The following is a 24,346-nucleotide window of genomic DNA, read 5'->3' as shown; positions in this document are numbered from 1 at the left end:
GCATTGTGATTAGGTATGGGTTTCGAAAAGATTCTCATGCGCCAACAAATTCGCTTCCTTCCCCGTTTAGCTCATGTAACTCGTGAGACTGCTCAAGGCACGGCGCGGAGTGGCCGAGATCGAGACTGGACTCTCACCGCAACATTTTTTTGTTTCAAGAGGCGCATGCGTGAGAGCATCGGCCGCTTGCTGCATGCCATTTGCGAGTCTGTGCCCTGCGCACGCGGGGGCTCGAGAGGGGCAAGTGCGATAAGCGTCTGGCAACCTACCTTACTTAGTAGCCTACCGAGAGCCTCCGTAGGGAAAACGTCTTGTTTCGAAGGCAGATGACGACGATGGATATTATGGGCAGTCACTTTTTGGCTACGCAGATCTGGCTCAGCGCGCAACCGAGCCCCTGTTCCTTCGGTACTTTGAGTCACGTACATGAACTCTGATGTACGTGAGTATAACGGTTCGGCAAGGAAAACGTGGCCACGCCGCAAGTTAAGTGGTGGGTGGGTCTGCTAATGTGATGGTTCTGCCTTCTGTGCATGGTACCTAATTACTATGTTGACACAGAGAATCACGCAGTATACGTACTAATATAAGTCTTGGTGTTTGCTGACTTGATACCCGACATCAAGCTCCAGTCGCCCAAAGCCCTTCAGTCGCTGTGATGCGCTAATGATGGCAGGTGGCTGGACCCACTCTGTTGTAAGTCTGCTAGGCTCATCAGGCTCAGGCTGGCCTGCGGCTTGTGCCGCCATAATAAGTTGGCCGGTCCAGCTCCCATGAGGATGGTCTTACCTCCAGTGGCCTTCTCACTGTTACGTGGCCCCGTCGGACAACATACGCCCTACAGAACGCACTAGACTAGTACCTATCGTAGTAGGTATTATGTTGTACATGTACGTTACGAAGCTCCACACAGGAACGCCCGGCCGAGCGAATACGTACCAGACAACAGGTAATTGTGCCCCAACAAGCGTCAACCAATGCGCCAATTGACACAGCCAGGCTGGCAGTCTGCAACGGCAGTCCCCACCTATCAATAGGCACTACTGTACTGTGCCCTCCGCCAAGTCGAGTACTTACCACATGGATAGTCCACCGACGTAGTAGGGCGGATCAAACGTCCATGGCTATCCGACCGACCGAACCACTTAAAGGTCAATTAATACCCCTACCTGACTTGCTTGAGTATTAGCTACGGTCCGCTCCTCTATCCACCTTGCTGCTCCCGCTGCTACTCTCGACTCCTGGCGGGAATCCCTCCTGGAGGAACTCGGATTGCCACGGCCATTTTCCTTGAACAAGCCGTGTAATACATATCAACATCCATCGGTTTCGGGTCCGATTGACATGTCACTGCCCTTCTCTCGAACCTCCATCCAAGGCCGGAGTATCACTGTGATAGCCACCCACAACCTCGAATATCTGGTATCAACCCCTCGCGGAGACGCTCGGTGTGGGTTCTACATTATCGAACGCTCTGGCCCAAATCATCGTGGCAGCAGGGCGGAACAAAGAATCCGGACTGGTCGCTAAGCCCGAGGACGGATCGCAAAGGTTGCCACCATCTCAAAATGGATGGCAGGTTTATACATGTAAACCACCTCGGAACGTCCACAAATCCCACTGACCAGAGTCGACAGCCAATACAGGCGAGCCAGTTCGACATCCTCGAATGGTATCCCAGGTTCATGTCATGTCACCAGTACTTCATGGAGGTAGCCCAGCACAAGGAGCACGTTCAGATGGTAACAGCCTTCACCAACATCAGGCTGCCTTTTGAGAAACGCCAACTTGGCCAAGACACGACCCCATATGCCGCGTCCTCCTCGTCGCGACCACAAACCCACAACCAAGCGCGGGAAGCCAAAACGCTCCTACTGCCTTATATCCGCCGCCTCGTGGCTACAGGCTTTGACGAGCCCGATATTCTGGAGTTGTTCTTCGGACCGCATTGGGTGCAGGGCATTGGGAGCTTCCATGAGGTCGAACGGCGCAATTTCTTGTTTGCTTGCAAATCGTCCAACTGGTTGACGGTCAAGAGTGCGTACGATATGGAGGACGGGCAAGTGCTACCCTTCTTGAGAACATTGAAGGATCCCACCGTCAGAGAAATCGACAATGCTAATAAGAGCTGGTCTGAGTGGTTGGCTTTGCAGGACTGGCTCGTCGGACCATTGTCGCCATCCGAGGGTGAAGTTGGCATCAAGGAGGAAGAGATGTAAGATTCGGCTGGATAAGCAACAATTCGTGTCGTGCACACGGGTTTCACAATGAAAAACGCTCTTTGAAGAAGGCCGCGGCACAAGTCGCCGGGCCCTGTCCATTAATTTTGCAGGCCGAGTGACTATTCATAGAGACGCCTGACCCATGCGGCCTGTATAGGATAGGGAAGACAAATAACGCCATGACAGGATCCCAAAATGTCGAGCATGTCAAGCTCCTTCCCCTAGCCTTTGCAACGCTTGAATGAACCAGACGCCATCATGATTGTACAAACCCAGTCCCCCTTCCTCCCTACGCTGCAGTGGTGACAGCGCTAACTGTCCCGAGCCGCCAAAGCCGCTGCACCGCGACACACATGATTGTATATATAGTCTGCATGCAGTTTAGATACCATTGCGCGCTATACAGCGAGCACGGTAAAATAGGTTGTGCAGCCGCAGCTGGGCGCTGTCGCGCACAAGGGCTAGTTGAGAAAGCCTTTACAGGCTGGTGTGCCACAGAGACAGGGTATGCGGTCAAGACTGCCAATTTCTCTCTCAAATTTGTAGTCATACGTGAGCTCCTCATCTGGTCTCGTTAGCGATACCTTAAGAAGCCTACTTGGGCGGGTCAACCTACTAAGTGCAATGTCGCGTAAAGCATAGATGACGATGCGTTTGCTGCCCTCGACTTTGATAATTTTGGCCGTGCAGTTGGGCATGCAGCTGTGATTGATGAATCTGGCAATGCCACCTTTCTTCGTCGCATCCACGACAGTGCTTTCATCTATCCGGAACAGATAGCTACTGCCGATTCCGCTCTTAAGGTATCGATTTTCACGCAAGTCGGCAACTTGTTGACGCACGACCTCCCCGACATATTCAATGATCATGTCGTCCTTGCTTATGTTCTCCATTGCATACAGGCCCCAGTTGTGGATTGCTGAGCGAGCAAATTTGACGGGCTTTTTCCGTTTTTTGAGCTGATTGAATTTGAAGACGTCTGAGGTGTCTGATCCGAGATTCTTCTTTTGGTCATTGAGCTCGGCAACGAAGCGGCGGTTCGATGCGCGATTGGCGCGGGAGTTGCCCTTAGTTGCTTTCTTGTCGGCAGCCAGCCTGGCTGGATCGATGGCGCTCGAGCTTTTCCCGGTCTTCTCCCGCTCTTCCCTCGCCTTTTGGACCTTGATGTGATGGGGAAGATACTTCGACTTTTCGGAGTTGAGGATTTTCTTGACCCCTTCCGTCCGCGCGCATCCGGTTGGATTGGGTATGTAATAACCATCAATGACAACGGGGCGATGGCAGTCGCCCTCATCCGGGGAGTTGAGTTCGTGGACGCGTTGGTGCCTCCACAGCCAAAGCTCTGGATTGCAAATGGTCTTCGTAGTGTGTTTGCGTTGCAGGCGGCTCAAGTCAGGTGCATCAACTGGGCCCATGGCCAGGCTCTCGAGCGCCCATACGTCAGGCTTGAAGCCATCGGGAACATTGAGGGCTGGTATCAAAGGTTCTCGAGCAAATAGCTTCTCGTCGAATGTCTCTGACAAAACATGGGCGGAAGGTTCGTATGCTGCCTTCTCAGCAAGGCCCAATGTTAGATTGCGATCACTGTCCGGCTGAAGATGCACCTCGACCTCGTCGTACTTGGGTGTCTCGGATTCCTCGGCCACTTGCTTTGCAGCCTTCTTCTTGTTCTTCGCAGCCTTTTTCCTCACAGGTGCAGGAAGAACTGAGAGAGGAGTCTGCGAACGCGACACATCGAAGCCCTCTTCAGAGGTGGGCTCAACTTCCGGCGTGTTATCGTTGACGCGATCTCTCGAATCATCGTCGATGTGGCCCATATTGACGCCGGAAAGCCCCTCGTCTGCCTTCTTCTGCCTTTTGAGGGCTGTCTCGACAGATCCTTTCTGTTTGCGCTTCCTTTGGATAGCCGCAGTGGCAGGCGCCAGGCTAACTTCCGTCATAGAGTCTTCCTCACCAGGACCCCAGGATCCGTAGTCGTCCCTGGACACATCGTCGTCGGTGCTCATGCGGCTGCGAGGCCGGGATTCGGGTTCTTCACTGCCAGCGCCAGCCAAATGGCCAATGCCAAGCTCTTCCTCGGAATCTGAATCGGACCCAGCACTGCGCAACCAATCGTGGAGTCCACGAATAGCCCTGGGGCGCCGCGGAGTGGCGCGGCGGGCAAATGGGTCAACGAATTTACCATGATTCGTGTGGCCACTTTTGCGAATCCGTGGCAGAGAGCTTATTGCCTGAGGCCGCTTTGTGCGCCGATCAATAGGATCCGCGCGCGGTCCGGGTGTTCCAATGCGGGAGCTGTCGTTGCCTTCATCCCGCATTATGGCATCTTCTCGATCATCAAAGTGGTCTATGTTAAGCTTCCGCCTCTTGGCCACGTGGTTGGCTGGCTCCAGGAATTCCTCGAGAAAAGGCGCTGCCACATGCGTGCGGATATGTCTGATTAAGTGCTGAATCAACTCGCTTCTCACGACTTGAACAGCTTCGTGAACCGGATCAAAGTTCTTGGCCCTTTGTTTCTTTTCTTCGTCCAAGTCGTTTTCTTCCTCTCGCCTGCGGCGCACCTTTTCTTCATCCCTGGTATGAGTCTGCGGCTGGTCGACGGGGCGGCGATGCTCGTAGTTAGAGACAGGAGATATCTTCTGTGGCGGTGGCCGAGACTGCCGTGGCAGACGAAGCTGCATGGCCATGTCATAGTTGAAAAACTCTGTATGGTTGGTTCTGACAAAACATCTATCGGCCTCGTTCCGGCCATCCTCGGTAGTGGGGAATGATATGTAGAATCCCACACCGTCGATGCGAATGATTTCGTCTATGGAGTAACCTCTCAGTCGCTTCCACAAATGCGGGACGATGCTGGCCAGTGTGGGGACACTGGCGTTAGATATGAAAATGTGCGGGACGTTGGCGAGCTTAGCATCTATACTCTCGGTTTGTGGTCGCGAGATAATGGGGGGCTTGCATGCTTGTCGGTGCGCAGCTGGCCCTGTAGGTGCTGCCGGGGGAGCAGTGGCTTTCGGTCCGGTCGGCGGATGCTTAGCAGTGGCCGCAGCCTGTTCGTTCTTTTTGACTTGTTCTTGCTTCTCCCTGTCTCGCCGTAGATGCTCTTCGAGCATCCGCCGACTTCGCCGACCCTCAGGGTCGTAATCCACCCGAACGAACTGAGCATCGATCTTGATGCCTCGCGCTTTGACAGCTCTGCGTGCGGCCTCGATTGCGCTTGTTGCTGAGCTACCAGGTCTCGTGGCATCGCGATACCTGATGGTAGCGAATCCGAGGTAGCTACCAGTCTCTGGATGCATCTTATTGCAGCTTTCGGCGATTTCTCCAAAAATAGCAAACGCTTGTGTGACTTTGTTGAAAGGCAGAAACGGGTTGAACCTTGTCACAACAACCTGTGTTGGTGGGCCAGGCCCGACTGATGTCTTTGGATCAAACGGGTACGGTCTTAGGTTGTCTGGTGCGGTTCGCAATCGGGATTTGGGCAGGTAATAGTCGGTATTGATATAACTCAGCTGCCCGTCTGGGTGTGCCAGTCGGGGATCTGGTAGGGGCGTGTCATCATCCTGCCAGTAAGTCAGCTGCGTGCCTTCAAGGAATATACCAACCTCTAACGACAGACGAAGGCTCGCTGTGGTGTATTGAGACGTACCGTGGTGATATTCTTGTATACTGGTCTCGTGGACCTGCTCACCACCTTGTTGCGGAGTCGCTCGAGGAGCGGATCAAATGTGCATTTGACACCCAGTACTGGGTTAGCCGGTTCACGCCATGGTTCTCGATGTATCGCTGAACTTTGACCTCCGACAGCGTCGGCGTGGAGCGTGACGGTGGTAGCATTGTGTGCTGGGTCTGTAGCGTCGTCGCCAGGTGCTGATGGAAGCATTTGAGCGTCGAAGGCTCCAATGGGAGCTGTGGAAAGAGGCGAGTCTTTCACGGTGAGTGGTGTGGTATTCGCGGTTGAGCAGCGATTCACCGAGGCGGTCACTGCAGCCTTGGCACTGAGAGACGAAGACGCGATGCTTGCGTACGAACTTGCAGAGTCGACAGTGTCAGGGATATCTCCAGGTGATGGTTCTTTTCGCCGTTCGACTTGTAGGGAGGCTGTCCCAGCACTGAACCGATCTCGTGCCCCCCGAGCCTCGGCGTCTGCCCTCGGCTTGGGAGCAGCAGGGAAGAATTCCGCGAAGCCCGGGGCATGAGAGGGTCGAGTCATCATAGAGCGATGAACTCAAGGCACTATATGTCTCGCGCCGTTGCAATCATGATATCTCTGAAAGGTTGTGCGAAGGTGCGCCTGCACGATATCGCTTGATAATGTTTGGCGAGATGCGACGACGTGATCCCACCTCCACGCGACCCGCAGTTTGGCGACGAGGATGCGCGAGCGTTACAGCTGGTGAGGAGATGGTACCGCGAAGTTCGAGAGCGAATCGAAGAGTAAGACGTGGATCGATACTGGCGACGCAATGCGACCGTAACGCAACAATCAGAGGGCGCGTGGGGAGGTTGTCCGAATGTCAAGGCTGATCAGGTCGAAGGAAGGCTCATCAGAGTGAATCGCGAGGGTACACGCAAATCCCGTAGACGAATAAAACACAGGCCAGCTTGCTCCAGGACGTGAGCAGCACCAGCCACAGCCCTCAGCCACACTGGCGTGGAGTACGAGTTGATTTGGCCAAGTACGTGCTTTAAGGTACCTTACGTTCGTACTCCGTGTTAGTAGTAATTGAAGTACTTAATACTTGGTAGTTGCGAAAAACAGGCAACCCTGCAGTAAGTAAATACGCCAAAGCTGTAAGTCATTCATCTCGTAATAGAAATATTGGACAACTTGAGAATCTCTTTAGGAGACACAAAAATGGTTCTTCATTGTCGCATGAGCTAGCTTCAATATTATTTTGGGTGACGCTACTAACGCTTGCCGCTTGAAGCGGCTTCTAGACGAATGACCAAAATGTGGTAAATCTCATCACGCAGTGCCATGCCCGAACAATCGCGCGACAACTGTTCAAGCTTTCGACTTACGCGATGGGCTGCAGTTGAAAGTCTTCTTCCTCGTCTAGGACAAGGAGCTCATTACCAGGTAACACCCCACCGTCGTCACTCTCCGAGTCGGCAACGTTCAGGAAAGCGAAATCAAGTACTGAGACTGCACCGTTTCTGCGCGGAGCAGTGGAATTAGATGCTGTGGACGCTGAAGCATTGTTCTTCTCCGATTTGTCGGAGGTGATGGATGTGCCGGAGCGGAGAGCCGCGCGCCGGATACGCCCATATGGAGCAGCCGATGATGCTTCATCTCTTGTATCTCTGATATGCTCCAACGTTGTCGTTATCGCTGACTTGACAGGGGCGTCAATTCGAGCTCGGTCCTCGTGAGCAGACAATTTTGGGCCACCGCGCCCGTTGTTTCCCAACGGTCTCCAGGCTTTCCTGGGTAAGGTCCGGAGCGGGGCTGCAGTGCTCATGGGCTGCTTGCGTACAATAGATGGCGGAGGGTTTCTCCTATCAGCTGTTGTCGATCTCGTTGTCGACAACCGCCCACGACGTGCTGTGTCTCGAGGCTTGACCTGTCCTGTTACTCGAGTAGTTTTGGGGGCCCCGCTGGCCTTCACCGGGGTTCGCCCGACGCTCTTCAAATCGAGCATGCCCCAGTCCAAGTCCTGCAATTGCGCCTCATTGTATGCCTCTGCCTTTCGCAGAGCAATCGCTTTCTCTGTTCGGAGACCTTTGTCGTGGAGAGATATGCCATCTTCATCGACGGGATTGACGAAATTCTCGTAGTAGCCGCGTAGGAGCTTGTCGTTTTGAAATGCTTCGAACGTCAGACCACCGGGCGGCAGAAGATCAGACTGGTAAGGCGCTTCAAAAGGTCGAGGCGGCGCGTACTCGGGCTCTTCGTCGTCCGATTGTATAACAAGGATGCTCTTTCGTTCTACTGCCAGCGTTGGTTTGGATTGTTTCTTTGTTGTCGTTGGTTTTTGGGTAACGGCGCTTCTGCTGCCGGCTAAAACCGTCTTTTCGCCAGCAGGCTGACCTGTCTTGACATTCGCATTCGTTGTTTTGGCTCCTAAGGGCGCTCTTGCTTGCCCTTCTGTTTGGACAGGTGAGCGCGAGCAAGCTGCGAGGACTGAGGTTTCACTTACGCATGGGCGTCTTAGGAAAATCCCGGCCTTTGCCACCTAATTATTCGTCACATGGAGTCTGAAAGATTGTTCGCATAGCTTACTACGTAGGATTGGTTTGGCGTTTTCGTAGCCATCGTTGCAGGGAGTTCCTGCGAATCGGGCACTTCTGCTGCTTGGTGCTTGCTTCGTGGGGACCTGACGAGAATGTGCAAGATTCTCTTGATTATGCCGCGCAGCATACATGCTGGGTATGAACTACAGGCTCGCTTTCGGTATCGTGGGTGATACTCCTCATAAGTACTAGGTAAGGTAATGAATCAAGTTTCGGGTGTAGTCTGTTTTGACTATGCCAAGCCGCAGAACAATGTTGGCCGAGCAACGCAGATATTGGAGTGCAGCTTCCACGGCAGTGACGGTCACCGACTCACCGTCATTGCAGTCACGGTCATGGTACGGATACAGTGGAGACCTTACCTTCCTACCTCACCTTACCGAGGGGCACTTGCACCACTTTCTGCTTCCCCACCCCTATCCCCCCTACACCACATCAACCTCCCATTCTCCTCCATTCCAAACTGCCACATCGCGCTTTGGATTTCAATTCATAACCTGTGAAGCCGTCAAGACCTCTTAACCCTTAAAGCTGTTGACTCAACCGAACTCACCATGGATCGCATCAAGGAGGTATAGTCGCCCGCTCGGCCCTACAGTGGACCGCAAACAACGTGAAGCATCTATGTTGGCTGACACTTTCAACGTAGAAAATGAACTCTCTACGCCTGGAGGCGGACGAGGCCGTAGCCAAGGTTGAGGAGCTTCAGGCTCGTGTCAAGACCCTAGAGCAAGAGAATCTCGCCAAAGAGCAGGAGATCACATCTCTGCAGCACAAGAACGGAGTTTTGGAAACAGATGTCGACAAGCTAGAAACTTCGATCAAAGACTTCAAGAAATCGGCCGAAGAAGGCCAGCAGCACGGCACTCAAAACGAAACACTTCAACGCCGTCTTCAACTTTTGGAAGAGGAGGCTGAGGAGGCAGACAAGACTCTACGCGAGGCGAACGAGAAGTACGTGAAGAGCTCAGACGATGCATATACAGACCAAATTATACGGCAGCTAACGCTCAACTTCCAGGCTCCGGCAAACCGACGTCAAAGCTGGCCACTTCGAGCGCAAGGTCCAAGCTCTCGAGCAAGAACGCGATCAGTGGGAGCAGAAGTATGAGGAAATGGCAAAGAAGCACTCGACCCTTCAGAAGGAATTGGACGATCTTCAGGCTGAGATTGGCACCATCTGAGCGGAGTGCGCCGATAATGTGGAAGAACGATGTTCCCAGATAGCGTGCATGATGGATATTGCTTACGGGCATCTTTGATCTGATCAGAGTTGGCGTATGTACCATCTTTTGGAGCCAGAGCTCTGCTCAACTTCGAGGGGCAGACGATATACGGCTTTACTAACAGAGAGAGATGTCATGCCTATCTTCTTTTATTCTTGAGTCGTTGTTTCGTGTCCGTGAGCTTCCTCTCGAGTTTAGTCTCATAACGAAACTTTGGGGCCTTTTTCTTCTTAGGCTTCAATGTTGGCGGCGCTTGCTCACTCTTGTTCTCGGGAGGCGCTTGTTGTGATTCTTGGTCGAGTTTGGAATCCTCGCTAGGCTTTTCGAACCCATCTCGCGACACATTGACTGACTCGACTGTGACAGTGGTGAAACGGTCCTCGTCAACATATTCCTCTTCTTGATCCACCAAGTCCTGCTCGGGCGGATCAGGGATACCGTCCCATTGCTCTTCACTCTCCTCAGAAGTTGAACCATCCGCCAAAGAAGTAGCAGCATTCGATTCCTTCAACAGCTTGTTCACCATCTCAACATGTTCTTCTACTTCGCGCTTGCGATCTTCGCGGGCCTGCCAAAATCAACATCTGGCGTTTCACGACGTCTGAACTAGGAGCAATACCTGTTTCCTCAGTTCAATTTTCTCCTGCCGGGCTTTTTTCGCGGCTTCATCTTGTGCATGCTTAATTCGCTGTTGTTTGCGTTTGTGGAAGCCTGTTAAGTATTCGTGGCGGGCATCGTTGTCGAAAGAAATTTCTTCAATTGCAGGAGTTGCCTTTCGTTTCTTGGAGGGGGCCGGCAAGATACTCTTCTTCGGTCTCGGTTTCGCGAACATTTCGAGTGGACGAATGTCACCGCTGGACGTGACCTTTCAGTTGGATAGCTTGGTGACATCAATTTTCTTGAATGCCCATGGCGGGATGCTGCAAAGCTTCACCGCGGTGTGCACATACCGGGGTTTCCGTCATAACGATAGCTTTTACGTAAGCAGAGTTCAAACTGTCAGAGCTGTGCACTGCATCATTTGCTACGGAGTACAGATACGTAGCGTACATCGTGATCAGCAACTTCAGGAGCTCAACTTTACCAAAAATCTACGATGCGCTGCCAAATTCTATCCTGCGCCCTGGCACTGGCCGGGCTATCGGCAGCATTTTCCGATTCATCATCCTTTGTTTTGCTTTCATCTCAACCGTGAGATAATGTATCAAGCTGGTTTACTGAGCTAACTCGTGTAGGATCCCGAGATCACAAGTCAGCGATTCAATCCAAGTCAATAATTCCGTCCTCGACAACGCGCAGCAATTTTTGGGGCAATGTCCGACTACCAGCTACCTCCTTATCAACCAGCCAGGATTGACAGCTGCGAGCCTCCGAGGTCCAAATGGATGCTCCCTCCCAAGTCTATGCAACGCTGCCGAAGCTTCGTCAGTCCGAGGAAAGTACATCGTGCCAGAAGTGATTGGGAACATGGGCTTGGGTACAGTGGAGCGTCTTTCCAAGGACGTGACCCAGGCATGTGGCAATCTCGACAAGGAAGCCACCATTACTGTTGTCGACTTCGCGACCAGATCTGATGATACTTGGCCAGCCATAGGTAACCATTCCCTGAACGTTTGGCTTGCATCACAAGCTCACCACGCGCACAGACGATCGCCTAGTGAGAGCCATTGAGCATGCCGCCACAGGGAGCGACTACACTATAGTGCTGCTTTCGAGCCCTGTCGAACCTGTGTACGAAGCATCATTTGACACGCCTGCGCAGATGGAGTTGAAGAGAGGTGCGCAGCTCTTGCAGCGACGCAAAGACAATGGAACAAATTGGGACGAGCTGCCCCTCTTCGAGAAATACCAGTTCTTCACGCCAGGTACGTCTCACTGGCTGAACCTCTCAACGATGGCATAGACTGATTACAATAGGCATTTTCATGGGTGCCATCGTTGCAATTATCTTGCTTGCGATCCTTGGTGTTGGATTGCGCGCTTTGTCGAGTTTGGAAGTTCCATACGGTGCATTTGAAAAGGACATGGGCCCGGCAGCGCAGAAGAAGCAGCAATAGCGCCTTGGATAAGTTGAAGGAGAAGACTATGCAAGCTACGTATGCATGTTGAAAGGTCGGGAGCCTCGTAGTGCTGTTGCGATTGTACTCAAGGTGGTCAAGCCGAATATATCCTTGTTATGCTTCGCGTCTCTGGCTTGATACGGCCCTGATGGGTGGCATCTGGTAATGGACGATCATGCGATATGATAGCCATGCATGTTCAGCGGACGTAACTCGAGTATGAATCTCCTGACCAGGTATACACCAACAACTGGAGGCATAGATATTGAGTCTGCGATTGGCCTCCAGCGCTGTTGCCACTGCGTCTCCGAAATGACGCTTAAATCCATGAAAGCCTTCGTTCATCTGCCATGCCCGTTCAAACTAAGTGTCCCGGGAGTAAAAAATTGGCAATACCCTCTTTGATCGCGTATTCATGGCCACAATTGCCGCAGACAAGCTTTCCCTCCGATATAGACGTTTCCAACAGCAAATGATGCAAGTCTTTCAAAATTTTCTCGTCGTTTTCAAGTTCTTCTTTCGTCGGCGCCGCTTCTGGTAGTGCTGGGAAGCCCAACTAAAAAAAAGAGCGTGTGGTCAGAGCGACGGTAGGAATGACAGGGCCCGGGGCGACCAGTCTTACCTCTGAACAGGTGCTCTTCAACGCTTCCCAATCAATGCGTGGCAGCACACTTATAATCATTTCGGGCTTGAGTCCGAGCTCATCCTGCACGAGTTCAGCGTCCTTGGGGTGTAGAGGGTATGAGTTAGGCGACGTTTTGCAGGCCTTGACTGCGCACGTCAAAAAATTAAGACTGAGTATTTTCATGATCGCGAGATGCCTGGGGTTGATGCCACAGTCACTGATATGCGGGATGGTTTTAGTGAATGAATGTCGTCTCGCGACTAGTACGAATCTCCTCGAATTCTGCTCGAGCCTAGAGCTACCAACTACTAGTAGTGAATGGGCTACCCGACAACTTACTTTGATTGGTTTTAAGCACACAGTGGGTCGTCACCTGTGCAACAACCAAGTATAAAGATACCATAACTAATAAATTGAACTCGCAGGGATTCAGTTGCTCTCGAATTGCTAACCTTTGGTAAGACTTCGTAACGCTTGTGCTTGCCGCTGAGGCTGGCCAAAGCACGTTCAATATTAAGGCGCTGGCAATGTGAGGTCATCAACAACTTCTAGCTCACAGCATGACAAGTTGCAAGCAGCAATAGGACTTCAAATGACGGTCGAAACCGGCGTGAAGAGCCAAAGCACCACAACTAATCGAGTTACAAAGCAACTGCAATTGCATATTAATCCACCTAGAGGATAGCACCTACTAGCCTCAGGACACTATCGAACTATCGACGCACTCCTCTCTAGCTAGCCCCCTTTCATGCAGCGGTCTTTTCGTGCGGACCACGGTGGGTGTTATGCCGCTGGGCCTTTTTCACAAACCCGATGCAAACGGCAAACACGATGCAGACCCCCAAAAGCTTCTGCCACGCAGCAAGACCACTAAGTTGACCAATCGTATTCGACGGGGGTATCGAAGCCGGCGCTTGTACCTTCAAGTCTGAACAGATACAAGAATAATCAGCACACCGTGAGTACTGGGTCCTTCGTCGTGAATGAGGAGGAGAGGTAATGGGCACTAAGAGGCCCAAGAGGTTTTGCAAGTGCTTCTAAAGCTCAACGTGGGTACCTTCGGGTGGAACTTCAAGTTCGCCGCTCTTCACAATCTTGACGGTATCGACAGGCTTATCTCCGCGAGCTGTCTTTGAATTCTGGATCTTATCGACAATGTCGTAACCCTCAAGGACCTCGCCGAACACTACATGACGACCATCCAGCCATCTTAATTGGTCAGTTTTCGTCCTGTTACCCTTGGCGAGACGGTGGGAAACTCACGATGTGATGACAGTGGTTATGAAGAACTGTGATCCATTGGTATCGGGGCCAGCATTTGCCATGGACAGCATGCCCTTCTTGGTATGCTTCAACTTAAAGTTCTCGTCCTTGAACTTGTTGCCGTAGACTTGGATGGTTGTCAACATGAGAACGAACATCAAGTTTGAACACTTACTTGACTTGCCACCTGTGCCATCGCCTTTGGTGAAGTCGCCGCCTTGAATCATGAAATCTTTGATCACACGGTGAAACGTCGATCCCTCGTATCCAAATCCCTTCTCGCCGGTAGCAAGAGCACGGAAGTTCTCCGTTGTCTCAGGGACTGTCTTGCCGTAGAGACCCATGACAATACGGCCAAGGTTCTCGTCGCCTTGTTGGATGTCGAAGTACACTTTGTGGGTGATCTTAGGTCCTTTTGAGGCGTCAACAGTTTGGGAAAACAGGACCGCCAGCACCCCGAAGAGCACGACGAAGGTGACAAGGAATCTCTGAATGCCAAACATTGCGACAGCGATTTCAATGAACAATGAGTAACAAAAGAAGAGAGCGAGAAAGGTAAATAGATTGGAGAGGCCACGTTTTAAGTGACTTTGGTCGAGGGGCTAAAGCTGCGACCCTTCCCCGCTGAGCATCATGCAAGAAGACTGGACCCATGCGCTCAGCCACTGGCACGGTTGCACCTGGCGGCTGCAGGCTGCAGTAAACTGAGGCCAGTGAGGGTCGATGACGGTTAGGGGAGCGTGATTGGTAGGTTAACGTCACGGTAAGTCGATAGTGGATCACCCACTAGTGCTTCTTCCTCACCGTGGTTTCGCCGAGGCGGGGACTTGATAGATGGTTCGCCCGTCGATCCAGCATTACAAAATCAACGCCAATGTTTGCCGAAGCTGAATAACGCGAATACGCGCTCTTGCCAAGATGGTAAGGCCAGCGAGAGATCGCATACACTTGAGAATTAACTAACACGACCGAGGTCTTCATAATGGGCGTCAATTTCGGCGAGGGCCGTCTTGTGAAGGTAGGATTCCAGTTCATCCCGTGGAAGAACTGAACATCTGATCATCTGTTAGAAAGCCCTAGAGTCCTTCTACAACCTCGGGCCTACTTCTTCCTCCCGCATCATGGCTAAATTTTCGATACACAAGCTTGCCAAATGTGGATCACTGAATCCGCGGACGGTCACATCTCTCACGGCTGAACTATCGCAAATGACCATCGATAACGACGCACGAAAGCTCATGAACGACAACATTCAAAGGTTACGCGATATCGGTTCCTACAGAGGCAGGCGACACGCCATGGGATACCCGGTTCGTGGTCAGAAAACTCAGACTCAAACGTCAACAGCATCGAAACTCAACAGACTTCCACGGAGGGTCTGACAGGACGCTTGTGGCTGCCGACCGATGATGTACTAGTACGAGAGAAGGTGTTCCCGCATCACACACTATATATAATTCCATACATACAACCTTTGAGGCAACTTGCAATCAAAAGATTGATGGTCTTCTATCAGTAAGGGCCGTCGTAGTAAACGTCATCCTCAAGAACAGGCTCGCCTTTTGCCTGCAACCCAGCAGCGACTTCCTCTACATCGGCCCAGACACGCAGCACATTCTTCCCCACAATCTTGGCCGCATCCTCGTCACTCACGCCTCTCCTCAGAAGCTCTGCGACAAGGGCTGGATAACCCGTAACGTCTTTGAATCCTTCGGGGGCATCTGGAATTCCGTCCAAGTCTGTACCAACACCGACATGATCGTAGCCGATGAGCTCGCCAATGTACATGATGTGCTCGACAACTCGGCCCAATGTGGCCTCCTCCGGAACAGGCTCAGGTATTCCATCATCGGCCCCTACATCTCTGCAGGCTAAAAATTGGCCAGCGATGTTGACCAATACTACCGAATTGCGCTCCTTGACCATGTTCAAGACATAATCTTTGACATTGCGAGGATGAGGGCAGATGGCGTACGCCGAACTATGTGAGTAGATAACGGGCGCTCTGGAACCAGACCACTCATCATTGCCACCAAGTACATCAACCATTGTGTCCTCGCTAGGTCCTGTTAGTGTGTTTACCGATGACCCAACGGAATACTCACCTGACATGTGCAATATCAACGATCATACCGATACGGTTCATTTCATTAATCAACCTTCTTCCATCCTCACTGACTCCGTTGAAGACAGGGGTTGCTTTGCGCATTGGATACTCCTCTTGCGCAGCATCGGCGAACTTGTTGTGGCAGTTGTGGGTCAGTGTCGCATAACGTACGCCGAGATCGTAAAATCGGCGCAGATTGGAGGCTTTGTTGGCGATTTGATGCAGTCCCTCAATGCCCAAGGGCGAGATCAGCTTGCCTTCAGCCCAGACACGCAAAGCATCGGTAGCATGTAGCCCCTGAGCATGGGAGAAGTCATCCGGATACATGGTGTGTATGCGGTGCATGAGGTCAATCTGGTCCAGTGTAAATTGAAGGCTTTTTTGAAGGTTCCCGTCAGAGAAGTCGGAGCCATTCCGTGGGCAAGGGGCCCAAACACTCCAGAACGCGCCCCCCGACATGCCGTCTCTCAAGCGTTTGATGTCGGCATGGCCGGCAAGGTTGCCATTCTCGAAGGCCATTTTCCACTCCTCGTTATCGATTTTGTTCTCATAGACGCCTCTGATGAGCATAGCCATATCGACATGTCCGTCTAAAGTGGAGTGTGAGACTCCGTTGCCCAGCGGATCATTCAAGCGAACTCACCGATTAGAGGCGTTCGAGCCAGCACGCGGCGGGCTCTTTGTTCGAAAGACGACAGGCCACGATATTGCTCGAGCGTTCGGTAGACGCGCTCTCTGCCTGGGGTGTGGAAGAAGCTCGCTGTGAAAATGATGAAGATCATGCTCATAATAACTGTCCGCCATGAGGGGGCTCTTCGCGGCTGGGTAGATGGCCGGTGAGCTTCGCCATCACCCTTCTCAAGGCAAGATCTTGCACGTATGCGATATGGAGCAATTGGGTCCATCGCGAGCATGTGTGAGTCGGGATGATCAGTATGATCGGCCATTATGGTGAACTTCCGACCTTGTTTGGGCGCAATGTACAAGAACAGTATGAAGTTGCTGCGGGTCAGCTGTGATGGAACAAGTACATGAGATGAGCAATGGTCCACAATATTCCTTCGGGCCATTGCAGTGTACTATTTCGAAGCGGGAAGCCCATCAGGTAACTTGTAGGCACCGTAGGGTAATACGTATAGTACTATAGTAAGCTACAGGTACTTTATTAGGTAGTAGGTACTACTTATTACGTAGTAGTAGGGAGGGAGGGCGGTAAGAATCAAGATTGGCATTTGTTGACATCATCAGAAGTTAGCGTGTGTTCAGGCATCCTAACTACAAGTTCGTAACACTGCCTAATTACAGTCAATAAATGACCTGTGTGTATTAATTGGGAATATATGTATGAATCGTAGATATTGACCCGCGCGTATCGATGGTAGAATGTTAATTATTTAATCATCATGGGCCACACGACACTGCACAGTGCAGTCTGCGACTTGGGCGTTTTTTGCTGACGAAACGTGGAGGTCGTAAGCGGCAATAACATTGGCTTATGCTGTGACGCTCGTGCTAACGACGCCTTCCCCCTTTCATCGTAGCGTCAGGTCCAGGGTCTGCTGCTTCAGGCTTCAGCTCTGATACGGTGATACCTTAGGTACTAGGTAGCCAACGGGTCCCGTCCTCAGTACAGAGGTCCCTGCTTTATGTCACACACACTGCGATTCTCCTTTCTCGTGTCTAGTCCTGCAAATTTGGCTCGCGCAATCATACAAATCTCTCCCCCTCCGCTTACGAAGCTGCTCGATTGTTAGCCGGTGGCACTGCGGAGCTTCTCGCTCAGCATTCGGGTTCGACTTGGTTGTGTTTTGACCTACAACTCTTCGCGCGAGTCCGTTCTTCCTCGAAAGCTGTGCGAAAGGGCTGCTCAGAATCGGGCATCACCGCCGCCCTCTGTCGCCACAACCAGGTCATTCGAAGTTGTCGACTGGTCGATTGGCAGCTCTCGGAACATCAATCGCACACCTACCTAACCGCGTGGACGCATACGTGCTGCACACGATGCCCGGCTTTGCGGATTCGTTTTGGTCCAGCGACTACGCTGCAGGTGAGTTTGCACTGCGAGGTAGAGATTGCCCACTAACTGCATTTTTAGGACTTGGTGTTCTCTTTGAGAAGCTTCAGCAGGGAGTCAAAGAGAATAGACAAGTCTTGACTATTGCCCGCATGCGAGCCGAAGCCGAGGAAACTTACAGTAGCCATCTGGCCAACGTTGTGCCGGCTGCTGAGAAGGTATCGGGAGGCTTTTCCCGAGATGAGGGCGCTACTGTTCGAAAGGCCTACGATGGCATCAAAAGCGAGATGCAAGACGCCTCCGCAAACCACCACCGCATAGCTTCAAGCATCCGCGATCTCGTCGTCAGCCCCTTTTCCAGATGGTGCGATGCCCACGAGAGCCGGTTACAAGACTCCCAGGACGATTTGCAGTCACGTATCAAAGCTCACGATCGACAAGCGGAGTCGGTCAAGAAACTACGATCGGTCTACTTCAACAAATGCCGCCTGATGGAGGATCTGGAGGAGGAAAACAAGTTGGGTTTTCAAGAACCCGAGTCGAGTCCGAAAAACAATACAACCCCGAATATTCCAGAGATCAAGGTGCAGGAGGACGAGTATGAGCCCGAGGAAGATGTCTTTGAGATCGGCGACGAGATCTACCAGACAGATCAAATCAAACAGATCCTTCTTCAAATGCTGTCAACGATCAAAATGGGCGAACATAAAGTCGCAATCCTAGGCACGTATCAAAATGTGTCGACGGGTTCTGACATTGTGGAGTATGTCCAGCGCCACATGGGTGGGACAAGCATCAGCTATGCCGAGCGCATCGGCCAAGATCTCATCACGAACGGGTTTCTGCGCTTGATTGGCAATGTTGGCAGCGTTTTCGCCAATAGTTCGAAGATGAACTACCAATGGAAGACAAAGGCATTCCAACTGGCAGGCATTCCTGAGAAAAAGGTCCCTCTTAACCGAACCTTTTCGATGCCGTCGAACAACTCTGAAGTCGGAGGGGACTCTCCTGTTTTTGGCAATGTGAGTGAATACCTCGCCAATTGGAACGTCATGCCGAGTAGAGCGCACCCCGACGAGACTCCACGTCAAAGATTACAGCGAGAGGCCAAAGAAGCGGACGACAAGTACAAGTTGGGTGTGAAGCGTCTCGATGAACTTCGTTGCGATCTAGAGGAAGCAATTTTCTTGCATCTCAAGTTTCTTGAGCGTTGCGAATTCGACCGCCTCAAGGCCATCAAGACAGTCATATTAGACTTTTCTGGGGCTATTGGCAACGTCATACCGAGTCTACAGTCCACAGTGGACAAAATGATGCTCTTTCAAGAAACTATACAGCCTCAGGGCGACTTGAGGTATCTTCTTGAGAACTATCGGACTGGCTGCTTTGTGCCGAAAACTGTCGTTTACGAGAACTACTACAACAAGGCGGATGAGCAGACTTTTGGGGTGGATCTCGAAGCCCGCGCACGGGCTGATAAGAAGCGCGTACCAGTCATCGTTACAACCATTCTTACTTACCTGGACCATCACTACCCTGATCTTGAGGGTGACGAAGCCAGGCGCGGCGTATGGCTTGTCGATGTTCCACTTGCTCAAACACACAAGTTACGGGCCCGGGTCAACGATGGCAAGCAATTTTCAGCGGATATCCTCGCCGAATACGATGTACCAACAGTTGCCAGTCTCTTGAAGTTGTATCTCTTGGAGCTTCCTGGTAAGTTCTCGTGTGACCACCGTTGGTGTTCCTCCACAGACTAACCCCTTGGAAGACTCTCTAGTTTCCTCTCATGTATATGAGATAATTCGTACCATTTACAACAACCCCACGGCTAATGGCACGGAGAATTCCCGCGTCGCTGTACTCCAGCAAACGCTTTCTCAGCTGCGCCTCACAAATATCGCCACGCTGGACGCCTGCATGAACCACTTCACTCGTCTCATCGACCTGACATCAGCCGATGAGGTCTACGTTACAGCCCTTGCGGCTGTCCTGGCGCCGTGCATTCTACGTCCACGCACTCAGACGTCCCTGACTCTGGAGGAAAAGCATGCATACAAACTTGTTCGTGACTTGCTTGCGCATAAAGATCATATTTTCGCCGAACTAAAGCGAATGTCGACACTCAGTCATTCAACGTCGGTGACAACCCAACGATCTCGGGCCATCAGCACAGACGAAAGCAATCGCAAAGCTTTAATGGAAGAGCGCAACCGTGCTCTACTGGAGAAGGCCAATGCGAATCGCAGCCGAGCTACCAGCCCAGCTCCAAGCCCGCGTGGCCACCGCCGTGACCGCTCTAGCGGTGGTCCAGAGACGCGCTTCCCTATCCAGACAAGTCCTACCACAAGTAGTGACCGTCAACGTAGCAGTCTTGCGAATATTGGCAGCATCACCGGGCCCAATCTGACCAAAAGGTCCAGCCTTGATGTGCCCGATGGCGGCGACCTGCCGAACACCAGTGAGGGGCCGAACCAACAGCATAAGCAGACAGATAGCATTGGCGGGAGCAAGGAGAGTGAGAAGCGAGACAGCATTTCATCGTCGAACCGCACATCTGCCAAATTCATTGGCGGGCGTCGTGTACCTACGGCACCAGGTAGTGAAACTTCTCGAGGGGTGACTTTGGAAGATAAACCGATGGAGGATTGAGAAAGTTTATCATCCTTGTTGCATTGTCAGCGAGCCAGCCGGTGGAATTGACTTAGAAATTCTTCAGTCAGTGGATTTGCTGTTTATTACTAGTAGTTATGCATATGTATGTACTTTATTGGGGAATAATAAGGTTTTGTGACGCATTGTTGCTACAAATTTTGTACTGCTATAGGTATGTTTAGACTTGCTTCTCATCGCCACAAGTCTAAACTAAGGTAGTATCGAAGCAGATCAAACAGTTACCACTATTACCCAGTGGCTGCCTCGCCTAGGGTCCCTTCCTTTGGTTTCCTGCTACTTGACTCCGAATCGCCATGACTTGCCGTCTCCATAGTGACTCCATGCTCTTCAGGTGGAGGCATCCTATTCCTGTTCTTCTTCTTCTTAGGCTTCGCCTGCTCTCCAGGTTGCCCTTGCACTACAGTGCTCGAATTATTCTTTTTCTGCTTTTTCCGCTTGACCACTGTGCCCTCCGCGTCAATACCCTGTGGAAGGCTTATACGCTCGTTGGCTCGCTGCATCTCCAACCTCAGTCGCTCAACTTCCTTCATTGCCAGTTGCATCTCTGCTTCTTCGCGCAGTCGCTGGTCATGGTTCTCTGCCTCACTGCGATCACCGCCTACTTCGAGAGCCAAAGCCCCGATGTGACTGGAATCTACTTGCAAAAGACCTTGCCGCAGTTTCCTCGATTTGGTCTTTGGCTTGTGATAGTTGTCAGAGTGGTTCTCAGAGTCGTATTCGCGGCCGGAGCTATTAGCGCCACCCAGCGTCTCATCGTCTGCAACGATAATCTTCTGTTTCGGCCGAGTCTGAGGTCTCTGCTGGAACGCTCCAGCTGCTGGTTCAGGTGAGCCAAGATCCAATTGCATAATGGGGATCGAGTCGACGTCAAGTTCTGTTCCATTGTTGTCTTTGAGTATATTGTGTATTGGCGTGGAGGGTTTGGCGACGACCTCGGCAGCAGGGATATAGAAAGGGTCGTCTTTGTTACGAGCATGTCGTTCTGCCCGCCGTCGGGCAATGATGTCAGAATCCAGGTAGGCATCCTCCGAGGCCGACTGATATCCACCGGGGACTTCTTTTGCGGCATCGACGACTCGATTGATAGCAGGCAATGAGACGGAAGAAATACTTGTAGGAGCCGGCCTGTGATGATAGTATGAATCGAAATCATTATCCGTGTCCGTATCCGTGTCCATTTCCGGGACAATGGTGCTTGCACCAGATAGCAACGCGTCCAAGTCATTATGGATAGGCTCATTCAAGTCGATGGTGTCTGGGAGAGGCACGTGGCACTGTGCAGTGACTGCCACAGAGTTGAGCTCCCAACCATTGAACAGAGCAGGCACAGCCTGAGTGAGGAGTAGAGGGGGACATGTTGCCGACTCCTGTGTTGTTGCTATCTGTCCCTGAGCAGCGGCTTCTGCCGTGAGCCTCAGGAGTTCCGTGAATTCGATGGCACGGCCCTGCACATCAAGGTTCGGATGTAAGGTCAACGGATCCAACGCATTAACGATACGGGTGATGAGTAGGGAAACTTGTGACCTTCGGGCTGCATTCCAAGGGGCCGACTGGTCACCAGCGATAGAGGAGAACACCTTGCCGATGGCCTGTAGTGCACTAGATATAAGCCCAGGCACATGTGTTCTCGCGATAAGCTGGAGCAAGGAATCGAGACTGTCAGATGGGGATGTGAGCAGCTCAGCAAACTCCCCAATGATCCAGCAAACGGATTTTAATGACGGTGACGACACAGTGTGTCCAATAGGGGCATCGGCATTCACCCAAGCCAGGACCACTTGCGAAGCTGCTACAACCGCAGCTCGCATAGCCCGTACCTTCACTGCTACATTGCGCAGCTCATCGCCGATTTGTTCCGAGACATCTCCAGCTGAGGATGGTGACTGGGAGTCCGATTTCAGTGTTGGTGCCATTCTCACCATCTGTGTCAAAACATCGATATACCAATCGAAGTCGTTGACATGGGCGTAATTGTCTCTGGAACACATGTGTAAGACGCGGCTGATAACGTTGGCTCGATAGTCGTCGGGTAAAGCTAATGCTTGCTGATTGCCATTCTTATGAAGTTTGGCTTGAGACGCGGCCTCTTCGTCGGATTCGATAATTTCCGCAGGATTTCCCCCGAATGGAGCATCTCTTGAAGGGCTTGAAGACTTGAGCTGTTTCATCAAGCGGCTCACCACCGCGATCAGGCTGTCGCCATCTACCATGCCCTGCACAAGGTCAAGTGCCTGTATGCGAATAGTGATGTCTGGGCTGTCAATACAGTCGAGGATAACGTCTTCTTGCTGCGAGACAAGAAATGGGTGTGTGATCACAATCTTGTTGAAGGCGAGGAGGGCAACGTATTTTACTGCAAGCAATTAGCACTGGCTATGCTCAAAAAGCAGCAGCAACCCACAGTTAGCGTCACCTCCGTCCATTACCATCATGCCGCGAAGCTTGCTGACGCACAATGTTGCGATTTCCTCAGCGCCAGCGTCTTCAGCGCCAAGAATTCCGCCCTGAATAATCCCGTTGATGCATTCGTACAGCAAGGACATGGCCGGCGTAGTCTTGATCAGTGTTGTGAGGGGCGGTAACAGCTTCCTGACCAGGCGCGGCTCAAGGGGCGTCAGGGTTGCAAACTAGATCGAGTTAAGCATTGTCGACATTCTTGTTCGTGCATGGAACCAACCAGTTTTATTAGTTTAATCGCCATCCAGTTGTTTCCTCCCTCTACAAGTAGCTCAAATAACCGTGGGGCAAGTGGCAAGAAGTCGTGCGGTCGCCGCCATCCAAGCTCACACACCACATTCACGATTGCTGCCGTGACACTGGGGTCCTCATCAGGATCCATCAATCGTTCCTTTATTTTGGGCCATGCTGCTCGAAGAGCTTCTGGATAGACGAGCGCCAGACGATAAAGAGTGACCAGGGTCTTCTTGCGGATGTTCGAGTGGCTGTGGCTTAGACGGGGTAACAAGTCGGATAGTGTGGAAAGCGCAAGTGAAGGTGTGATGACGTGTGGAAGTGTTGCGATCGGTAACGAAATGACCGTTGGCGTCGTTGCAGCGAGATCCTGGGGAGAGTCTTAGCGGCTTCAATGTATCAGAACAACATCGCCCTACCTTTTTCAGCAAGTTGGTAGCAAGCATCAGGACCTCGGTGTCGGGGCGGAAGCTCTGTACAGCACCCAGGTACCCTACCCGCTTTTGATGGTACTTCGGCGAGGACATAACTTCGAGCACGTGGAAAGATGCCCAGGACATATCGTGACCAAGCATCTCCAAGTAGATCAGCTTCAGGAGCGCCGTTGCCTTGAGATCTATGTCCTGACTGCGGATCTCGGAGCGGCACTCCTTCAAGCTTTTCTGGACATAATCTTTCTCATTCCCTTTATGGTTTCGCAGTCCTCGAATCAGGTCGTACAGTGATTTTTCGAACCTTGACTCCATTAGCCAACGAGTTCTTTGCGAGCTTTGTGCCGGGAGACGGTTACGGACATGATGATGGCACGGCGCGCAAGGGCAAACACGAGAATCTGGAGGAGGATCGTTATTTAGGATTTCGAGACGCGCGGTGAGCGGGTAGTCGCATTCTGCATGTCGCGTGTGAGGTTTCGACGATGTTGGCGAACGCAGGGCGCTTGAATCCCCGGCGGAGGAACTGCAAGTGGTTACTTGTTGATTGAGCTTGGTTGAGCTGTCGGCGTTGGACGGGACAGCACTTAGTACTAGTAGTAAGGTAGGTAGTGACCAACCCCACGCTTGGCATCTACAGTGGTGTAGCCCAGAAGCTAACAAACACGTACCTAGTTACTCCGTACAACATGTACCTACTATAAATCGTACCAATTAATCTGCACCTACTATGTACTAAGGTAAGTATGTGCCGCTACGACTGAAGTAAATTTTGGTGACGGGGCGCTCGAGGG

The 24,346-nt window shown here is 51.9% G+C and overlaps 12 protein-coding genes across 12 annotated transcripts; 5 read left to right on the top strand and 7 right to left on the bottom strand.

The window, feature by feature from the left end:
* Positions 1 to 1,568: 1,568 nt before the first annotated feature.
* F5Z01DRAFT_632393 (uncharacterized protein) lies at positions 1,569 to 2,219 on the top strand (the record flags this gene model as incomplete). The annotated part of the gene is made up of 1 exon (XM_046261856.1): positions 1,569 to 2,219. The coding sequence occupies one exon, from the start codon at positions 1,569 to 1,571 to the stop codon at positions 2,217 to 2,219; it is 651 nt and encodes a 216-aa protein (XP_046122233.1).
* Positions 2,220 to 2,402: 183 nt separating this feature from the next.
* Positions 2,403 to 6,573, bottom strand: F5Z01DRAFT_191252 (histone H3 methyltransferase complex protein). The gene is made up of 2 exons (XM_046258009.1): positions 5,872 to 6,573; positions 2,403 to 5,785 (listed from the first exon to the last, which is right to left on the bottom strand). Exons 1-2 carry the CDS (start codon positions 6,436 to 6,438, stop codon positions 2,684 to 2,686), a joined length of 3,669 nt encoding a protein of 1,222 aa, XP_046122232.1. The 5' UTR covers positions 6,439 to 6,573; the 3' UTR covers positions 2,403 to 2,683.
* A 471-nt stretch (positions 6,574 to 7,044) lies between these two features.
* F5Z01DRAFT_642877 (uncharacterized protein) lies at positions 7,045 to 8,720 on the bottom strand. The gene is made up of 3 exons (XM_046262682.1): positions 8,449 to 8,720; positions 8,366 to 8,401; positions 7,045 to 8,313 (listed from the first exon to the last, which is right to left on the bottom strand). The coding sequence occupies exons 1-3, from the start codon at positions 8,588 to 8,590 to the stop codon at positions 7,244 to 7,246; spliced, it is 1,248 nt and encodes a 415-aa protein (XP_046122231.1). The 5' UTR covers positions 8,591 to 8,720; the 3' UTR covers positions 7,045 to 7,243.
* Positions 8,721 to 8,775: 55 nt separating this feature from the next.
* Positions 8,776 to 9,734, top strand: F5Z01DRAFT_191136 (actin lateral binding protein). The gene is made up of 3 exons (XM_046258007.1): positions 8,776 to 9,031; positions 9,109 to 9,413; positions 9,481 to 9,734. Exons 1-3 carry the CDS (start codon positions 9,014 to 9,016, stop codon positions 9,641 to 9,643), a joined length of 486 nt encoding a protein of 161 aa, XP_046122230.1. The 5' UTR covers positions 8,776 to 9,013; the 3' UTR covers positions 9,644 to 9,734.
* Positions 9,593 to 10,687, bottom strand: F5Z01DRAFT_191181 (nucleolar protein 12-domain-containing protein). The gene is made up of 2 exons (XM_046258008.1): positions 10,305 to 10,687; positions 9,593 to 10,253 (listed from the first exon to the last, which is right to left on the bottom strand). Exons 1-2 carry the CDS (start codon positions 10,515 to 10,517, stop codon positions 9,825 to 9,827), a joined length of 642 nt encoding a protein of 213 aa, XP_046122229.1. The 5' UTR covers positions 10,518 to 10,687; the 3' UTR covers positions 9,593 to 9,824.
* Position 10,688: 1 nt separating this feature from the next.
* Positions 10,689 to 11,801, top strand: F5Z01DRAFT_191106 (uncharacterized protein). Its single transcript, XM_046258006.1, has 5 exons — positions 10,689 to 10,876; positions 10,921 to 11,047; positions 11,186 to 11,279; positions 11,332 to 11,550; positions 11,603 to 11,801. The coding sequence occupies exons 1-5, from the start codon at positions 10,782 to 10,784 to the stop codon at positions 11,740 to 11,742; spliced, it is 675 nt and encodes a 224-aa protein (XP_046122228.1). The 5' UTR covers positions 10,689 to 10,781; the 3' UTR covers positions 11,743 to 11,801.
* A 302-nt stretch (positions 11,802 to 12,103) lies between these two features.
* On the bottom strand, positions 12,104 to 12,553 carry F5Z01DRAFT_615151 (uncharacterized protein; the record flags this gene model as incomplete). The annotated part of the gene is made up of 2 exons (XM_046260851.1): positions 12,104 to 12,301; positions 12,368 to 12,553. The coding sequence occupies 2 exons, from the start codon at positions 12,551 to 12,553 to the stop codon at positions 12,104 to 12,106; spliced, it is 384 nt and encodes a 127-aa protein (XP_046122227.1).
* Positions 12,554 to 12,681: 128 nt separating this feature from the next.
* On the bottom strand, positions 12,682 to 14,475 carry F5Z01DRAFT_642866 (cyclophilin-like domain-containing protein). The gene is made up of 4 exons (XM_046262681.1): positions 13,809 to 14,475; positions 13,634 to 13,760; positions 13,428 to 13,579; positions 12,682 to 13,298 (listed from the first exon to the last, which is right to left on the bottom strand). The coding sequence occupies exons 1-4, from the start codon at positions 14,134 to 14,136 to the stop codon at positions 13,117 to 13,119; spliced, it is 789 nt and encodes a 262-aa protein (XP_046122226.1). The 5' UTR covers positions 14,137 to 14,475; the 3' UTR covers positions 12,682 to 13,116.
* F5Z01DRAFT_642863 (30S ribosomal protein S13) lies at positions 14,476 to 15,131 on the top strand. Its single transcript, XM_046262680.1, has 3 exons — positions 14,476 to 14,554; positions 14,607 to 14,651; positions 14,704 to 15,131. Exons 1-3 carry the CDS (start codon positions 14,552 to 14,554, stop codon positions 15,013 to 15,015), a joined length of 360 nt encoding a protein of 119 aa, XP_046122225.1. The 5' UTR covers positions 14,476 to 14,551; the 3' UTR covers positions 15,016 to 15,131.
* F5Z01DRAFT_642858 (membrane dipeptidase-domain-containing protein) lies at positions 15,132 to 16,937 on the bottom strand. The gene is made up of 3 exons (XM_046262679.1): positions 16,384 to 16,937; positions 15,739 to 16,330; positions 15,132 to 15,692 (listed from the first exon to the last, which is right to left on the bottom strand). The coding sequence occupies exons 1-3, from the start codon at positions 16,808 to 16,810 to the stop codon at positions 15,146 to 15,148; spliced, it is 1,566 nt and encodes a 521-aa protein (XP_046122224.1). The 5' UTR covers positions 16,811 to 16,937; the 3' UTR covers positions 15,132 to 15,145.
* An 804-nt stretch (positions 16,938 to 17,741) lies between these two features.
* Positions 17,742 to 20,735, top strand: F5Z01DRAFT_689614 (Rho-GTPase-activating protein 8; the record flags this gene model as incomplete). The annotated part of the gene is made up of 3 exons (XM_046266083.1): positions 17,742 to 17,787; positions 17,836 to 19,470; positions 19,526 to 20,735. 3 exons carry the CDS (start codon positions 17,742 to 17,744, stop codon positions 20,404 to 20,406), a joined length of 2,562 nt encoding a protein of 853 aa, XP_046122223.1. The 3' UTR covers positions 20,407 to 20,735.
* On the bottom strand, positions 20,554 to 24,333 carry F5Z01DRAFT_642854 (adaptin N terminal region-domain-containing protein). The gene is made up of 5 exons (XM_046262678.1): positions 23,916 to 24,333; positions 23,541 to 23,856; positions 23,108 to 23,491; positions 22,832 to 23,057; positions 20,554 to 22,783 (listed from the first exon to the last, which is right to left on the bottom strand). Coding segments are annotated over exons 1-5 (3,054 nt in total). The 5' UTR covers positions 23,918 to 24,333; the 3' UTR covers positions 20,554 to 20,657.
* Positions 24,334 to 24,346: the final 13 nt, after the last annotated feature.

Source organism: Emericellopsis atlantica (genome assembly GCF_019669845.1).
Source record: "Emericellopsis atlantica unplaced genomic scaffold F5Z01scaffold_2, whole genome shotgun sequence".
Classification (NCBI taxonomy): domain Eukaryota; kingdom Fungi; phylum Ascomycota; class Sordariomycetes; order Hypocreales; family Bionectriaceae; genus Emericellopsis; species Emericellopsis atlantica.
The sequence above is the reverse complement of the archived record's forward strand: the minus strand, read 5'-3'. Positions and strand labels throughout refer to the sequence as shown.

What these genes read in the sequence shown, in the direction of transcription:
- F5Z01DRAFT_191252 (XM_046258009.1), bottom strand. Translation starts at nt 6,438, where the DNA reads ATGATGACTCGACCCTCTCATGCCCCGGGCTTCGCGGAATTCTTCCCT. An exon ending in TATACAAGAATATCACCACG is followed by an intron (nt 5,786 to 5,871) that starts GTACGTCTCAAT and finishes ACTTACTGGCAG; the next exon opens with GATGATGACACGCCCCTACC.
- F5Z01DRAFT_642877 (XM_046262682.1), bottom strand. Translation starts at nt 8,590, where the DNA reads ATGTATGCTGCGCGGCATAATCAAGAGAATCTTGCACATTCTCGTCAG. An exon ending in CGCCAAACCAATCCTACGTA is followed by an intron (nt 8,402 to 8,448) that starts GTAAGCTATGCG and finishes ACGAATAATTAG; the next exon opens with GTGGCAAAGGCCGGGATTTT. An exon ending in TTTTCCTAAGACGCCCATGC is followed by an intron (nt 8,314 to 8,365) that starts GTAAGTGAAACC and finishes CTGTCCAAACAG; the next exon opens with AAGGGCAAGCAAGAGCGCCC.
- F5Z01DRAFT_191136 (XM_046258007.1), top strand. An exon ending in CTACGCGAGGCGAACGAGAA is followed by an intron (nt 9,414 to 9,480) that starts GTACGTGAAGAG and finishes CTCAACTTCCAG; the next exon opens with GCTCCGGCAAACCGACGTCA.
- F5Z01DRAFT_191181 (XM_046258008.1), bottom strand. Translation starts at nt 10,517, where the DNA reads ATGTTCGCGAAACCGAGACCGAAGAAGAGTATCTTGCCGGCCCCCTCC. An exon ending in AAATTGAACTGAGGAAACAG is followed by an intron (nt 10,254 to 10,304) that starts GTATTGCTCCTA and finishes TGATTTTGGCAG; the next exon opens with GCCCGCGAAGATCGCAAGCG.
- F5Z01DRAFT_191106 (XM_046258006.1), top strand. Translation starts at nt 10,782, where the DNA reads ATGCGCTGCCAAATTCTATCCTGCGCCCTGGCACTGGCCGGGCTATCG. An exon ending in GTTTTGCTTTCATCTCAACC is followed by an intron (nt 10,877 to 10,920) that starts GTGAGATAATGT and finishes TAACTCGTGTAG; the next exon opens with GATCCCGAGATCACAAGTCA. An exon ending in ATACCAGTTCTTCACGCCAG is followed by an intron (nt 11,551 to 11,602) that starts GTACGTCTCACT and finishes TGATTACAATAG; the next exon opens with GCATTTTCATGGGTGCCATC.
- F5Z01DRAFT_642866 (XM_046262681.1), bottom strand. Translation starts at nt 14,136, where the DNA reads ATGTTTGGCATTCAGAGATTCCTTGTCACCTTCGTCGTGCTCTTCGGG. An exon ending in ATAACCACTGTCATCACATC is followed by an intron (nt 13,580 to 13,633) that starts GTGAGTTTCCCA and finishes TGACCAATTAAG; the next exon opens with ATGGCTGGATGGTCGTCATG. An exon ending in ACTTGAAGTTCCACCCGAAG is followed by an intron (nt 13,299 to 13,427) that starts GTACCCACGTTG and finishes GTATCTGTTCAG; the next exon opens with ACTTGAAGGTACAAGCGCCG.
- F5Z01DRAFT_642863 (XM_046262680.1), top strand. An exon ending in GCGAGGGCCGTCTTGTGAAG is followed by an intron (nt 14,652 to 14,703) that starts GTAGGATTCCAG and finishes ATCATCTGTTAG; the next exon opens with AAAGCCCTAGAGTCCTTCTA.
- F5Z01DRAFT_642858 (XM_046262679.1), bottom strand. Translation starts at nt 16,810, where the DNA reads ATGGCCCGAAGGAATATTGTGGACCATTGCTCATCTCATGTACTTGTT. An exon ending in GGCTCGAACGCCTCTAATCG is followed by an intron (nt 16,331 to 16,383) that starts GTGAGTTCGCTT and finishes ACTCCACTTTAG; the next exon opens with ACGGACATGTCGATATGGCT. An exon ending in GTTGATATTGCACATGTCAG is followed by an intron (nt 15,693 to 15,738) that starts GTGAGTATTCCG and finishes AACAGGACCTAG; the next exon opens with CGAGGACACAATGGTTGATG.
- F5Z01DRAFT_642854 (XM_046262678.1), bottom strand. An exon ending in CGATTAAACTAATAAAACTG is followed by an intron (nt 23,058 to 23,107) that starts GTTGGTTCCATG and finishes AACTCGATCTAG; the next exon opens with TTTGCAACCCTGACGCCCCT. An exon ending in GGACGGAGGTGACGCTAACT is followed by an intron (nt 22,784 to 22,831) that starts GTGGGTTGCTGC and finishes AATTGCTTGCAG; the next exon opens with TAAAATACGTTGCCCTCCTC.